Source organism: Eumetopias jubatus, unplaced genomic scaffold (assembly GCF_037043125.1).
Source record: "Eumetopias jubatus isolate StellerSeaLion01/CBP00866 unplaced genomic scaffold, mEumJub1_p1.0 scaffold_7, whole genome shotgun sequence".
In the NCBI taxonomy this organism is placed as follows: Eukaryota; Metazoa; Chordata; class Mammalia; order Carnivora; family Otariidae; genus Eumetopias; species Eumetopias jubatus.
The window spans coordinates 121,783,720-121,799,014 of record NW_028274813.1 but is presented as its reverse complement, the minus strand read 5'-3'; the positions used below and the strand labels follow the sequence as shown (position 1 = coordinate 121,799,014).

The following is a 15,295-nucleotide window of genomic DNA, read 5'->3' as shown; positions in this document are numbered from 1 at the left end:
CCAGCAGGAAGATTTTCAAGGAGGAGGCTGACACACTTTCAGCAATGTGGAAATGGAAAGAGTTGGTACGGGGTGTGCTTCAAGCAGAAGGAGGTGATTCCCAAGTGAAAGTCTTGGAAATGCAAGAAGGAATGAAGCCAGAAATTGCTGAACATGGGGGTAAATATAAGCACACAGTTACAGTATAAAACAGTCCTAGTAATGTGTAGTCTGATTAGAGATGACAGCAGGAGCAGGGTGCACAGCCGAGTCCTTGTTAACCTTTCAGGGCATAAAATTCAGAGTCCTGTTTCCCCAAGTGTCCTTCTGAGGCAAAGAATTGAGAAAGGACCCCACTGATACAACAGATGAACTCGAACAGAAACTTGAAGAGGAGGGAGGAGGGATGACGTAGAGGGAAGTGGGGAGCTGCGAACCTGCCGTGCACACATGCCCGCCTGCCACCTCCCCATCTCTGCGGCCTGCCCTTCCACCCCTGCGCGTGCACGAATAACCTGCAGTAGAGCTTTGTTTATAGTTAGAGGACGTACGAAATGTAAGTCGAATATGATCTCTATCTATCTAGGCGTCATGTTAGACCTAAAAGGAAAAACAGAGGGGACACACCAAAAGAAAAATTTGAATAGGTCTTTAAATGCTAGACTCTCTTAGCAAACATAGGCGTTTTCAAGTTTTGTGGGGAGGAGGTGGAGGTAAAAGCATTCTCAGGGCTTTATCTAGCAAACGGAGGGTGGGGGCAGAGCAGGCAATGAAAGTATTCCGAAGTGTTCATCTGGGAAATGTGCAGACAGAACATTTGTTCTCTGGGAGGTAGTAGATTCTGGGGGTGATTGGCATCTTGTTTTCAAATAGTAGTAGAGGAATCTGTGTCGGCCTTTGAGATCAGTGAGAAGGAAGGTAACCATTAATAGAAAAGTTTAACAAACCTTCCAAATTCACAAGAGGAACTGTGAAATTTATAGCAACTTGGTCAAACTGGCTGACAAGGAAGAAGCAGCAGCAGTGTGAAACCAGTCTTGAAGACACAGCAAGATAGAAGGAGTAAAATCAAATGCATGTGGATGGACTAATTTCTCCCATTTTTTAAAAGATATGCTGCTGGACTGGGTTATGAAGTGTAGTTATATGACATTTCTAAGACAAAGTGATAAAAGCTTAGTAATAAATGAACAAAGGTAGCAAGTAAATGCAGACAAAAAGGGCACAGAAATTCCAATAATAATACGGAGCTTACACACGCACAGTGTTATCCAGTAACACGGAGCTTACACACGCACAGTTATATAAAAAGCACACATTAGAATATTATTGGTTTTGTGGTTCCCCCCCTTTTTTTTAACAACCCCCAAAACATACACCCATATCAACACCTGCCCCCATTGCCTCACCTCCAGGAATCCATACTAAGTTGTCTGAGAACAGCCCAAGTCAGCCAGTGTGAAGGTGAGTGTTCCTGTAAGTACAGAGTCTGGGGTGCGAAGCTGTGGATCACCTCTTGCTGGTGGATCCTAGGTCATGCCCGACCTCCAACCTACTGGGCAAAGCATTCACACAAGGAGAACTGCCCCAGCTAACTTTGAAAATCTTTATGTTATTATTTTGAGCTTCAAAACTGGCTATTTTTAAAAATTGTTTTTTAGCAAGGACCTCTGAAGCTTCCACTTTCTAGTGAAACTTGGGGATAGATGATGTGCCCTCCTTGGATTCTTTGCTTACTGACAGCCACCAGAAGACATGAAGCTTTATGTTTGTATGAGGTCTCTTTGAAAGGGCATAGATGGGTGCTGGGAGTTCCCCACAAGGCAGCACCCTGGCACAGCTGTGTGGACTGGAGAGAGCATCCTGGGAGAAGGGATAGCACACCTCAGTCCTTCTATTTTCTTAGTATAATCGAGCTATCATGAAGCTGACTTGAAAATGCAAGAGCGGCTGATGCACACATTCTCCGCCCTCTCACCCACACACTCAGTCAAGGGGTCCTCTGAAGCCTTTGCTAGAACCACTCTCGGATGCATGTCCCCAAGTACAGAAGCTTTAAAGTAGTCATTGTAGAGAGACATGACCTGGCAAATAAGGAGGGAGCAGCAGGCTCACCATTATGTAGATGATGAATTCAAGTGGATGGCCAGTCCTCAGAGACCACAAGTGAAAACTAATCTTCCTTTAAGCAGAGTCCCGTACCTTCACGTACCAACAGGATACTGAGGTGACAGAGGGCACGGTGACTCTTCCAAGTCCCATGGCTGGTAGGCAGTGGTGCCAACGGCTGAGTCAGCCCTAGACCTAAAAGCCAACCCTGCAGTGGGGTCCTTGGTCTTGAGCGGGCAGTCAACTATTTTATGAGTTAGCGCCATCGTTCAGGATTTCAGGATGGATGGAGACCTGCTTGCTTCCTCAGTTGGACCTGGTGGCAGCCAAGCATTTGCTGACTAACATCTGAAAGGTTCAGGCCTGGTGTATCTCAGTGCTGATTGTGCGTGAGAATCCCCTGAAAAGCTTCCTTAGAGAGTCTCTTTCAGGTGGTGTTGGGAGGGACCTGCACATTGGTATTAGTTTGTAAGATTGCAGGTAATTCTAATAGCAGCCCAGGGTTGAGAACCACCAGGTGGGGCCCAGCAAGGTGGGCGTGATAAAGGCTCTGGGAAAGCAAGGTTGAGTCAGCTCAGGAGTCCATAGGATTTGTGGCCTGGCCCCCCTGGTGGGATGGGGTAGGGAGAGGAGGCTAGCTGCTGTCAAAGGAGTAGGAGCGGCACAGCTGATTACCAAGCGTCCCTGGACCCGGTGCCCTTCTCTGCCCTCCATGCCTCGTGGAATCTTTGGGACATACTTGGAGAAGGGCTGGGAAGACTGGATGTTCCGAAGCAGAGCAGAAGTAGCGAGGGAGGGGCAGAAAGCAGGGGCAAGATGTTCTATATTGGGTCCCATGTGCTTATTTTGTAATTTCGATGTCTGCCTTTGGAGTAAAGAAGTTTGGGTATACACATTCATACCCAGTGAAAAATCTGGTTGCGTGCCTGGGAGGCCATTTATAAATTCACATGTCTCCACATCCCAGGATCTCACCTGCAGAGCTGGTGAGGCCAGGCAGGCCCTTGGACAGCGCCAGTCCCCACCCCCTTGTCTGCTGGCAGTGGCACAAGCGCTGTGCCCAGGAATCTCTCCCTGTTCCTGCCCGGTCAGCAGTAGGCGCCCTTGCGGGTGGACGGCCTTCTCCAGGGTTCTGTGGAGTCGGGGCTGACCAGGAACGGAGGGCTGGGCCAGCGCCCTCCTCCTCTCTCAGTAGGTGAGAGCTTGTAGGCCTGGCACCTCTCTGACTTCTGTGAGTGAGAAGGCCTATGTGTTGGCCTGTAGGTTAGGGACCACCATGCCCATGGCCAGCCATCCTTGCCTTCTGCCCTCCCCTCCCAGGGACACAGCAGTCTGCGGGTAGAGAGCTTTTGCCCACCGCCTCACTCGGTTCTCGTGGTCACCCACGGTGGCTACGAGCAGGACAGCCTTGTTCTGCAAGTGGGGAAGCCAGCCCAGGAGGGCTGGGGGCCTCATTTAGGGTCATACGGTTTGTAGGGCACGAACCTGGGGCTGGGTCGTTAGCTTGCTTGACACTCAGACAAGATCCTGATCACTGTTTAAATGGGGGGCTATTCACCTTCATTGTGGCAAAGGCAAGAGCTCTCTGAGGGGCCCATGTTGCAGATCGGTCTGGTGTTGGCTTGGAGGTGGTGGCCCGTAGAGGCCCTGCCCTGCCTCTTCGGCCTCAGCCACCTCCTCTCCGTTAGAGCATCAGCCATGCATTGCGCAAGTGAAAGCGAGCGCTGGTCATAGAAATAGGGGTGAGTCAATGTTCCCAGATATTTCTTCTGCCTGAATGGAACCATGTGACAGAACACAGTGAGTTCTGAGATGTCTTTGTGGAATCCATAATTTGGTGGTGGAATGGGTCCACGCTTCTCAGAACTGCGTAATTTGCTTTGTGGTGCGGTACTTCCTTTATGTAAATGTTATTATACGAGGTAGTCATTGTCCACAGCAGTAAGAGCTGCTGGGCAAAGCCATGGCTCTGCCAGCACCTCTCACATGGAGGGCATCCTTTGATGGCTTGGTTGAGCTGTGATTAGAGGCGAGTGTAGAAAAATATCGCCTGAGTGGGGGTTGTCTTTGTGAAATACTGGTGCAAAGAGAAGTGCAAGCGTGTGTTTGCTTACTGTGAGCTCGAACAGCTGTAAGGAGGACGGCACACTGTGCTTGAATAAGGGAATATACTCTGGAAGTTAATATAAATAGGACTTTAATACATTTCTTCCTTCTACATATTCTAGCCTCCGATAGTGACATGCAGACAACCAAAATCCTCTTACCTCAAACAAAGCATTCTTAAGCCCTGCCTTCTTAAAAGTTAATTTGGTACCCACAGGTTTTCATCTCTCAGTTCTTGTTTATCACTAAAGATGATGTATTTTTTAGATTTCGGTTACCCGCTTGAAAAGTCTGTTGAAAAGAGTTATTTTTATTGATAGACATATTAATTTAAAGATGCACATTTGTTTATCCACAACAACTCCCTTCTCTTTGTAGAGGTATGTGGAAAACCCCAGCCTCATGGCCTGTTACAATGAACTGCTCCAGCTGGAGTTCGGAGAGGTGCGGTCCCAGCTAAAACTCAGGTAATTAATCCCGCCACTTCTGTAATGCCCACGTCACACCACACAGGGCAGCTTTGCAAGTGAGGTCTTGGGTTGGGGCTCTTTAGGCTCTAACTGACCTCCTGCTGAAATGGAAGGGGGTGGTGACCTGGCAACGCTCCTGATCCAGACTCTTGGCGTCTGCCTGGGTGTCTAGCAAGTGATTACTTTAGTGATGGGAGACTCACACTTAAAGATGGGGCTCCAAAAGAATCATAAATGAAAAAGCAGACTGTAAAAGTATATACTGAATTATCTGTTTAGTTTTTTACGGGAAAAAAAAAAAACTTGTATACATACACCCAACCTATTAATACTAGTTATCTTGGCTAGGTGACATGTTTTCTTCTCCACAGGTAAGCATTTTATAGTTTGCTCCTGAGCAACAGTTTTTTGTTTTTTGTTTTTTGTTTTTTTAAGTGAAATGAGTAGAAACCTAGTTCCTCGTACAATAGGAAAAGCAAAAAATTAGTAAAATTATATGAGTTTGACAGAAGGAGAAAAAAATCAGCAGCTCTTTGTCATCCTAGGTTTCCTCCGTGAGTGGTCTGCTGTTCTTTAATATTTCCAGGGATCAAGGGGAGAATGAAATCACTCTTTATATGCCCAGGGCAGAGATAAGGGGGTCAGGCCTTGGAGGAGGAAGATCAGTAGGGACCACCAGCACAGCGTTCCCCATGCAGGCAAGGAAAGTACTTCACAGACCAAAGGAAATGAAGGTTGAGGTAGCAGAGAAGTTCTGGCGAGCAGACATGTTTCAAGGCTAGTAAAGTGTCCAAAAGTTTTGTTGCTGGATTTTGCCAGGAAACTGAGGTGGATGGCTGCCTTGAGGCCTGCTCCTCCGTCACTCCGGATGCAGGCTGACTGCAGCATCCCTCCAGTGAACTAGGCTACCGACCACTCTGAGATTGTAAAGCGGGATTTTGGAGCAGTCAGTGATGCTAGAGCTTATTTGGTCCCGTCAGGATGCAGCAGCTGACACCCAGGGAGATTAAGTGCGTTAGATCTGAGACCTTACAAGCAGCACACAGCACAGGGAATCCTTCAGGTTGTAATCAGCCTTTTCCAAACTGCAGTCATTGTCTCTCCTCCAAATCTAACTGTAACTTCGGACCTTTTCTTCCTGAATACCTTAGCTTAGTGAATACAGCATTATCTCCCCTGTGGTCCTAGACTGAAACCACTGTGTCTCCTTCACACAGCCCTCACCAGTCATTCACCCAGTCCTGTTGATTTTGCTTCCTGAGTATCTGTGGAATATGCCCACTTATCTCCCTCTTTAGGCCACTCTTTTCTCTTACCTGGATTATTGAACCATCAGTTAGTCTCCCTACATCTTTCTTGACTCCTCCTTGTCATTGTCCACACCACAGTAACATGCAACTCCACTTGTGTGTCGGCTCTGCACCTCCCCATTGCCGTTTTTTATTGTTATGTTAATCACCATACATTACATCATTAGTTTTTGATGTAGTGTTCCATGATTCATTGTTTATGCATAACACCCAGTGCTCCATGCAGCACGTGCTCCCTTGAATACCCATCACCAGGCTAACCCATCCTCCCACCCTCCTCCCCTCTAGAACCCTCAGTTTGTTTTTCAGAGTCCATCATCTCACATGGTTCGTCTCCCCCTCTGACTTACTCCCCTTCATTCTTCCTCTCCTGTTATCTTCTTCTTTTTCTTTTCTCTTAAAATATGTTGCGTTATTTGTTTCAGAAGTACAGATCTGCGATTCAACAGTCTTGCACAATTCACAGCGCTCACCGTAGCACATACCCTCCCCAATGTCTATCACCCAGCCACCCCATCCCTCCCACCCCCCCACCACTCCAGCAACACTCAGTTTGTTTCCTGAGATTAAGAATTCCTCATATCAGTGAGGCCATATGACACATGTCTTTCTCTGATTGACTTATTTCACTCAGCATAACACCCTCCAGTTCCATCCACGTCGTTGCAAATGGCAAGATCTCATTCCTTTTGATCGCTGCATAATATTCCATTGTGTATATATACCACCTCTTCTTTATCCATTCATCTGTTGATGGACATCTTGGCTCTTTCCACAGTTTGGCTATTGTGGACATTGCTGCTATAAACATTGGGGTGCACGTACCCCTTCGGATCCCTACATTTGTATCTTTGGGGTAAATACCCAGTAGTGCAATTGCTGGATCGTATGGTAGCTCTATTTTCAACTGTTTGAGGAACCTCCATACTGTTTTCCAGAGGGGTTGCACCAGCTTGCATTCCCACCAACAGTGTAGGAGGGTTCCCCTTTCTCCACATCCCCGCCAGCATCTGTCGTTTCCTGACTTGTTAATTTTAGCCATTCTGACTGGTATGAGGTGGTATCTCATTGAGGTTTTGATTTGGATTTCCCTGATGCCGAGCGATGTTGAGCACTTTTTCATGTCTGTTGGCCATTTGGATGTCTTTGGAAAAAGGTCTGTTCATGTCTTCTGCCCATTTCTTGATTGGATTATTTGTTCTTTGGGTGTTGAGTTTGATAAGTTCTTTGTAGATTTTGGATACTAGCCCTTTATCTGATATGTCATTTGCAAATATTTTCTCCCATTCTGTCGGTTGTCTTTTGGTTTTGTGGACTGTTTCTTTTGCTGTGCAAAAGCTTTTTATCTTGATGAAATCCCAATAGTTCATTTCTGCCCTTGCTTCCCTTGCCTTTGGCGATGTTTCTAGGAAGAAGTTGCTGCGGCTGAGGTCGAAGAGGTTGCTACCTGTGTTCTCCTTTAGGATTTTGATGGACTCCTGTCTCACGTTTAGGTCTTTCAACCATTTGGAGTCTATTTTTGTGTGTGGTGTAAGGAAATGGTCCAGTTTCATTCTTCTGCATGTGGCTGTCCAATTTTCCCAACACCATTTGTTGAAGAGACTGTCTTTTTTGCCATTGGACATTCTTTCCTGCTTTGTCAAAGATAAGTTGACCATAGAGTTGAGGGTCCATTTCTGGGCTCTTGATTCTGTCCCATTGATCTATGTGTCTGTTTTTGTGCCAGTACCATACTGTCTTGATGATGACAGCTTTGTAATAGAGCTGGAAGTCCGGAATTGTGATGCCACCAGCTTTGCTTTTCTTTTTCAGTATTCCTCTGGCTATTCGGGGTCTCTTCTGGTTCCATACAAATTTTAGGATTATTTGTTCCATTTCTTTGAAAAAAGTGGATAGTATTTTGATGGGGATTGCATTGAATGTGTAGATTGCTCTAGGTAGCATTGACATCTTCACAATGTTGGTTCTCCCAATCCATGAGCATGGAACATTTTTCCATTTCTTTGTGTCTTCTTCAATTTCTTTCATGAGTATTTTATAGTTTTCTGAGTACAGATCCTTTGCCTCTTTGGTTAAATTTATTCCTAGGTATCTTATGGTTTGGGGTGCAATTGTAAATGGGATCGACTCCTTGATTTGTCTCTCTTCTGTCTTGTTGGTGGTGTATAGGAATGCCACTGATTTCTGTGCATTGATTTTATATCCTGCTACTTTACTGAATTCCTGCATGAGTTCTAGCAGTTTTGGGGTGGAGTCTTTTGGGTTTTCCACATACAGTATCATATCATCTGCAAAGAGTGAGAGTTTGACTTCCTCTTTGCCGATTTGGATGCCTTTGATTTCTTTTTGTTGTCTGATTGCTGTGGCTAGGACTTCTAATACCATGTTGAATAGCAGTGGTGATAGTGGACATCCCTGCCGCATTCCTGACCTTAGGGGAAAAGCTCTCAGCTTTTCCCCATTGAGAATGATATTTGCTGTAGGTTTTTCATAGATGGCTTTTATGATATTGAGGTATGTACCCTCTATCCCTATACTCGGAAGAGTTTTGATCAAGAAAGGATGCTGTACTTTGTCAAATGCTTTTTCTGCATCTATTGAGAGGATCATATGATTCTTGTTCTTTCTTTTGTTAATGTATTGTATCACGTTGATTGATTTGCAGATGTTGAACCATCCTTGCAGCCCAGGGATAAATCCCACTTGGCCGTGGTGAATAATCCTTTTAATGTACTGATGGATTCTATTGGCTAGTATTTTGGTGAGAATTTTTGCATCCATGTTCATCAAGGATATTGGTCTGTAATTCTCCTTTTTGATGGGGTCTTTGTCTGGTTTTGGGATCAAGGTAATGCTGGCCTCATAAAATGAGTTTGGAAGTTTTCCTTCCATTTCTATTTTTTGGAACAGTTTCAGGAGAATAGGTATTAATTCTTCTTGAAATGTCTGATAGAATTCCCCTGGGAAGCCATCTGGCCCCAGGCTTTTGGTTCTTGGGAGATTTTTGATGACTGCTTCAATTTCCTTAGTGGTTATAGGTCTGTTCAGGTTTTCTATTTCTTCCTGGTTCAATTTTGGTAGTTGATACATCTCTAGGAATGCACCCATTTCTTCCAGGTTATCTAATTTGCTGGCATAGAGTTGCTCATAATATGTTCTTAGAATTGTTTGTAGTTCTTTGTTGTTGGTTGTGATCTCTCCTCTTTCATTCATGATTTTGTTGATTTGGGTCATTTCTCTTTTCTTTTTGATAAGTCTGGCCAGGGGTTTATCAATCTTGTTAATTCTTTCAAAGAACCAGCTCCTAGTTTCGTTGATCTGTTCTACTGTTCTTTTGGTTTCTAGTTTATTGATTTCTGCTCTGATCTTTATTATTTCTCTTCTGCTGGGTTTAGGCTTTATTTGCTGTTCTTTCTCCAGCTCCTTTAGGTGTAGGGTTAGGTTGTGTATTTGAGACCTTTCTTGTTTGTTGAGAAAGGCTTGTATTGCTATATACTTTCCTCTCAGGACTGCCTTTGCTGTATCCCAAAGATTTTGAACAGTTGTGTTTTCATTTTCATTGGTTTCCATGAATTTTTTAAATTCTTCTTTAATTTCCTGGTTGACCCATTCATTCTTTAGTAGGATGCTCTTTAGCCTCCATGGATTTGAGTTCTTTCCGACTTTCCTCTTGTGATTGAGTTCTAGTTTCAAAGCATTGTGGTCTGAAAACATGCAGGGAATGATCCCAATCTTTTGGTACCGGTTGAGACCTGATTTGTGACCTAGGATGTGATCAGTTCTGGAGAATGTTCCATGGGCACTAGAGAAGAATGTGTATTCCGTTGCTTTGGGATGGAATGTTCTGAGTATGTTTGTGAAGTCCATTTGGTCCAGTGTGTCATTTAAAGTCTTTATTTCCTTGTTGATCTTTTGCTTAGAGGATCTGTCCATTTCAGTCAGGGGGGTGTTAAAGTCCCCCACTATTATTGTATTGTTGTCAATGTGTTTCTTTGCTTTTGTTATTAATTGCCTTATATAATTGGCTGCTCCCATGTTAGGGGCGTACATATTTACAATTGTTAGATCTTCTTGTTGGATAGACCCTTTAAGTAGGATATAGTGTCCTTCCTCATCTCTTATTACAGTCTTTGTTTTAAAATCTAATTTGTCTGATATAAGGATTGCCACCCCAGCTTTCTTTTGGTGTCCATTAGCATGATAAATGGTTTTCCACCCCCTCACTTTCAATGTGGGGGTGTCTTTGGGTCTAAAATGAGTCTCTTGCAGACAGCATATTGATGGGTCTTGTTTTTGAATCCAATCTGATAGCCTGTGTCTTTTGATTGGGGCATTTAGCCCATTTACATTCAGGGTAACTATTGAAAGGTATGAATTTAGTGCCACTGTATTGCCTGTAAGGTGGCTGTTACTGTATATTGTCTCTGTTCCTTTCTGATCTATGCTGCTTTTAGGCTCTCTCTTTGCTTAGAGGACCCTTTTCAATATTTCTTGGAGGGCTGGTTTCATGTTTGCAAATTCCTTTAGTTTTTGTTTGTCCTGGAAGCTTTTGATCTCTCCTTCTATTTTCAATGACAGCCTAGCTGGATATAGTATTCTTGGCTGCATATTTTTCTCATTTAGTGCTCTGAAGATATCTTGCCAGTCCTTTCTGGCCTGCCACGTCTCTGTGGATAGGTCTGTTGCCAATCTAATATTTCTACCATTGTAGGTTACATATCTCTTCTCCCGAACTGCTTTCAGAATTTTCTCTTTGTCTCTGAGACTTGTAAGTTTTACTATTAGATGTCAGGGTGTTGACCTATTATTATTGATTTTGAGAGGGGTTCTCTGTGCCTCCTGGATTTTGATGCCTGTTTCCTTCCCCACATTAGGGAAGTTCTCTGCTGTTATTTGCTCCAATATACCTTCTGCCCCCCTCTCTCTTTCTTCTTCTTCTGGGATCCCAATTATTCTAATGTTGTTTCGTCTTATCGTATCACTTATCTCTCAAATTCTGCCCTCCTGATCCTGTAGTTGTTTATCTCTCTTTTTCTCAGCCTCTATTTTCCATCATTTGGTCTTCTATATCACTGATTCTCTCTTCTGCCTCATTTATCCTAGCAGTTAGTGCCCCCATTTTTGATTGCACCTCATCAGTAGCCTTTTTGATTTCGACTTGGTTAGATTTTAGTTCTTTTATTTCTCCAGAAAGGGTTTCTCTAATAACTTCCATGCTTTCTTCAAGCCCAGCTAGTATTTTTAAAGTCATGATTCTGAACTCTAGGTCCGACATCGTACTAATGTTCGTATTGAGTAGGTCCCTGGCTGACGGTACTACTTGTTGTTCTTTTTGCTGAGGTGATTTTTTTCGTCTTGTCATTTTGTCCAGAGGAGAATAGATGAATGAGAGAACAAAATGCTACAGGTTAACAATGTCCCCAGCAAATATACTGTATACAAATCAGAAAAGACCTGAAACCAGGGGAAAAGAAAGGGAAAGAAAGAAAAAAGAAAGAGAAAAAAAGAAAAAGAAAAAAAAAGATAAAAACAAAAACAGAACAATACAAAAAAAGCAGAATATGATCAAATATGATCAGGCTCGTGCATAGATCAGTGCCACACACTAGATTTTGGGCATATTTTGGTCTGTTAGAAAAATGTGCCTCCTAAAATTTTAAAGGACGAAAGACATATATGTACAAAATAAGGGTCGATACAATGAAGGGATGGAAGATGACTGTAAAGATGAAAGTTATAAAAGATTTTATAAAAGAAATTGATAAGTTGTTTGAAAAAAGAAAGAAGATTAAAAAAAAAAAGGGAGAAAATGTGGTCAGGCAGGAGACTAGAACAAAGCCATACACTAGTGATTTAGGGTATATTTTGATCTGTTAGAAGAAACTGTATCTCAAAATTTTAAAGAGAGAACAACTTATAAATATATGCCAAAAATAAGGGTAGCTACTATGAAGGGATAAAATATATGACTCTAAAGATGAAAAATAAAAAATGTTTGTTTTAAAAAAGGGATCAATAAGATGTTGGTTGAAAAAGGGAAAAAGAAAAATTAAAAAAAAATTAAAAAAATTAACTTTGATGAACTAATGAATCATGGTAAAAAAAAAAAAAAGCCGTGAATTCTATGTGTAGTATTCCCCTAGCGCTGGAGTTCTCCCGTTCTCCTTGATCGGTAAACTTGGTCTTGGCTTGCTGGCTGTTCCTTCCGATCTTCTGGGGGAGGGGCCTGTTGCCGTGGTTTCCATATGTCTTTGCTGGAGGCTGAATTGCCCCGCCCTTGTCGGTCTGGTCTAAGCAAGCTGCTCGGGTTTGCTCTCAGGAGCTTTTGTTCCCTGCAAGCTCTCGGTACAGCTTTGGAGGACCAGGGCGAAAATGGTGGCCTCCCAATCTCCACCCGGAGGAGCTGAGAACTCGGGGCCCCGCTCCTCAGTGCACCCCCAGAGAAAAGCAGTCACTCCCGTCTCCCCGGTCTCCGGCCGCACTCCGTGCTCACCCGGCCTGTGACCAAGCATTTGTATCTCTGGCACCCGACCCCGTGTGGAGTCTCCAAACCCAGCAGATCCCTGTGGTGCGCTCCCGCGCCGCTCCTCCTGGGGGAGAAAGGGGAGTCTCCCCGGCTCTGCCGCTTGTTGGGTCCCTGCTGGAGGAGCAGTGGCCCGACTGGGCCACGGATCACAGTTTATGGCAACCCTGAGCTGAGAGCCCGCGCCTCGGCTCCGTCTCTGCAGCCGGCTTCCCCGCTCCGATCCCTGGGAGCTCTGCCGCACTCAGGCACCCCCGGTCTTTCTGTGACCCCGAGGGTCCTGAGACCACACTGTCCCGGGAGGATTCCAGCCCCCGCTTAGCCACTGCAGCGACGTCCCTCAGCGGAGCCAACTTCTCAAAGTTCCGATTTTGTGCTCCGCGGCTCTAGCACTTGCCAGAAGCGGCCAACGGATGCCCCCTCCCCCGCCGTCTATCCTCCCAAATATCACCCCGGATTCACTTCTCCGCATGTCCTACCTTCCAGTAAGTGGTCGCTTCTCTGTTCAGAGAGTTGTTGCTACTCTCCTCTTTGATCTCCTGTTGAGTTCGTCGGTGTTCAGAATGGTTTGATCCCTGTTCAGCTGAATTCCTGAGACCAGAGGAAATCTAGGTCTCCTACTCCTCCGGCATCTTGCTCCGCCCTCCATTGCCTTTAAGACAAAGTCCAAGCTCTAAGGTATGGCCTACACAGGTCTCTATGGTGCATCTTCTGCTTGCCTCTCTGTCCGCATCTGCCATCGTGCCCTGCTTTGTTCTCTGCACCAGCTGGCAACCAAAGGGAAAAGTCCATTATCAAGGGCCATATGAAGATATGAAGGGAAGGGGGAGATGTGGGGCTAGAGAGCTGGGAGAAATCCAGACTTATTCTGCCGGATGTTAAAATGTGCTAACAAGCTATAAGAAGCACCTTTGTGTTATTGCTAGATCAGTTAACTGGAATGTAAAGTGTAGAAATAGACTTGAGTATATTTAAGAATTTAGCATATGATCAACATGGCAGCTTAAATCAACATGGAAAAGGGCAGACTTTCAGTGAATAGAATTGTGAAAACTTGTTAACTGTTTGGAAGGAAAATTAAGTTATATCTTGATCTCACACTTAACCCCAAAATAAATTCCAGTGACTTAGAGACTTGATGTTAAAAAGTAGGGCTACATGAGTACTAAAAATATAAGTGAACATATGTAATTGGATGATGAAGTCTTTTTAAATTCAGCATGGCATAAAAGCCAGATTGGGTAAAGGAAGAGAGCCAGATTAAACACTATAAAAATGTTAAGCTTGTTTACAATTTCTTTTAAAAACCTTAAATAATGTTACATTTTTATATTTATTTTAAAGATTATTTATTTGAGAGAAAGCACACATGAACAGGAGGGGCAGAGAGAGAGGGACAGAGAATCTTAAGCAGAACTCCCTGCTGAGCATGGAGCCCAATTGGGGGGGGGGGCGGAGCTCCATCTCACGATCCTGAGATCATGATCTGAGCCAAAACGAAGAGTCAGACACTTAGCTGACTCTGTCACCCAGGCACCCCAATAATGTTACATTTTTAGATAAATAACATACTGGGGAGAGAATATATCTGTAACATATAGGACAGACAGGTTAAAACCCAATAATGTAAAGAGATTTGATGGATCAGTTGAAAAATGGAAACATCCAGTAGAAGAATTAAAAAGGCCGTGATCAAGCAGTTCACAGGAGATATTAATGGCCAGAAAATGTGAAAAGATAGATATTCGGCTTCACTAGTAATCAAAGAAATGAAAATTAGAATGATATACTGTTTTTTATTTACCAAATCTGCAAAAATTTTATAAAGAATGTTAAAACCAAGTAGGGCTTCTCACAGATCCATCTACTCTAAGCCTGTTATATCAGAGTTGGGAACTTCTTTCTCATTGTTTTTTGATTTTTTTTTTTTAAATAACAGCTTTATTAATATATAATTCACATTTCATCACTTGATTTTTATATACCAAGAAATAAAAGCTAATTTGTATTGGCTAAGATGCTTTGTTTTGTTTAGTGAGATAGTTTATTAATACCAGGAATAATGTAAAAGTATTGCTATTGTTAGTTTCCTTAATTGTCTTTGCATTTTATGAACAAGTAGGCAGTTGCTTTCTTTTTTTTTCATCTTCTGAGGCATATAAGAGAACTAAATTGGAAGCAACCTAAATGTCCAGTCATGGGGGATTGTTGAATAAATTATGGTATAACTTTAAATAGAACAGTACCATTTCTTTTCAGCTTAAAGAAGTCCCTTTAACATTTTTGGTAAAGCTGATTTAGTGGTGATGAACTCTTTTAGCTTTTGCTTATCTGGAAAATTCTTTGTCTCTGACTGTTCTGAATGGCAGCTTTGTCAGGTGGAGTATTTTTGGTTGCAGGTTTTTTCCTTTCAGCACCTTCAATAAGTCATGCCACTCTCTTCTGGCCTGCAAAGTTTCTGCTAAAAAAAATCTGATTTCTTCCAGCTGAAAAGAAATGGCACTAATTAATAATAAGAAAATACATGAAAGTAAAAATGTCACTGGAAAAGGTGAATATATAGTAAAGGTAGCAGATTAATCACTTATGAAGCTGGTATGAAGGTCAAAAGACAGAAGTAGTAAAATTAAGGAGAGCCACAATAATTAGTTAAGGGATACATAAAATAGCGTAAAATGTGACATCAGAAACAAAACGGGGTGTTAGTAAAAATGTATTTTTGGAATATGTTCAAATTTAAGTTTTTACCAATTTAAAATAGACTGTTAAATACATAGGACAATATATGTGAACTTCAT

General features: G+C 43.2%; 1 protein-coding gene across 1 annotated transcript in view; it reads left to right on the top strand.

Annotated features, from left to right (window-relative positions):
- The window catches only part of PDE8A (phosphodiesterase 8A), a 154,706-nt gene that overhangs the window by 84,163 nt on the left and 55,248 nt on the right, over positions 1 to 15,295 (top strand). The window contains exon 6 of the mRNA XM_028089437.2: positions 4,573 to 4,661. Coding sequence (XP_027945238.1) covers positions 4,573 to 4,661 — 89 coding nt within the window. The remainder of the gene's footprint in view (positions 1 to 4,572; positions 4,662 to 15,295) is intronic.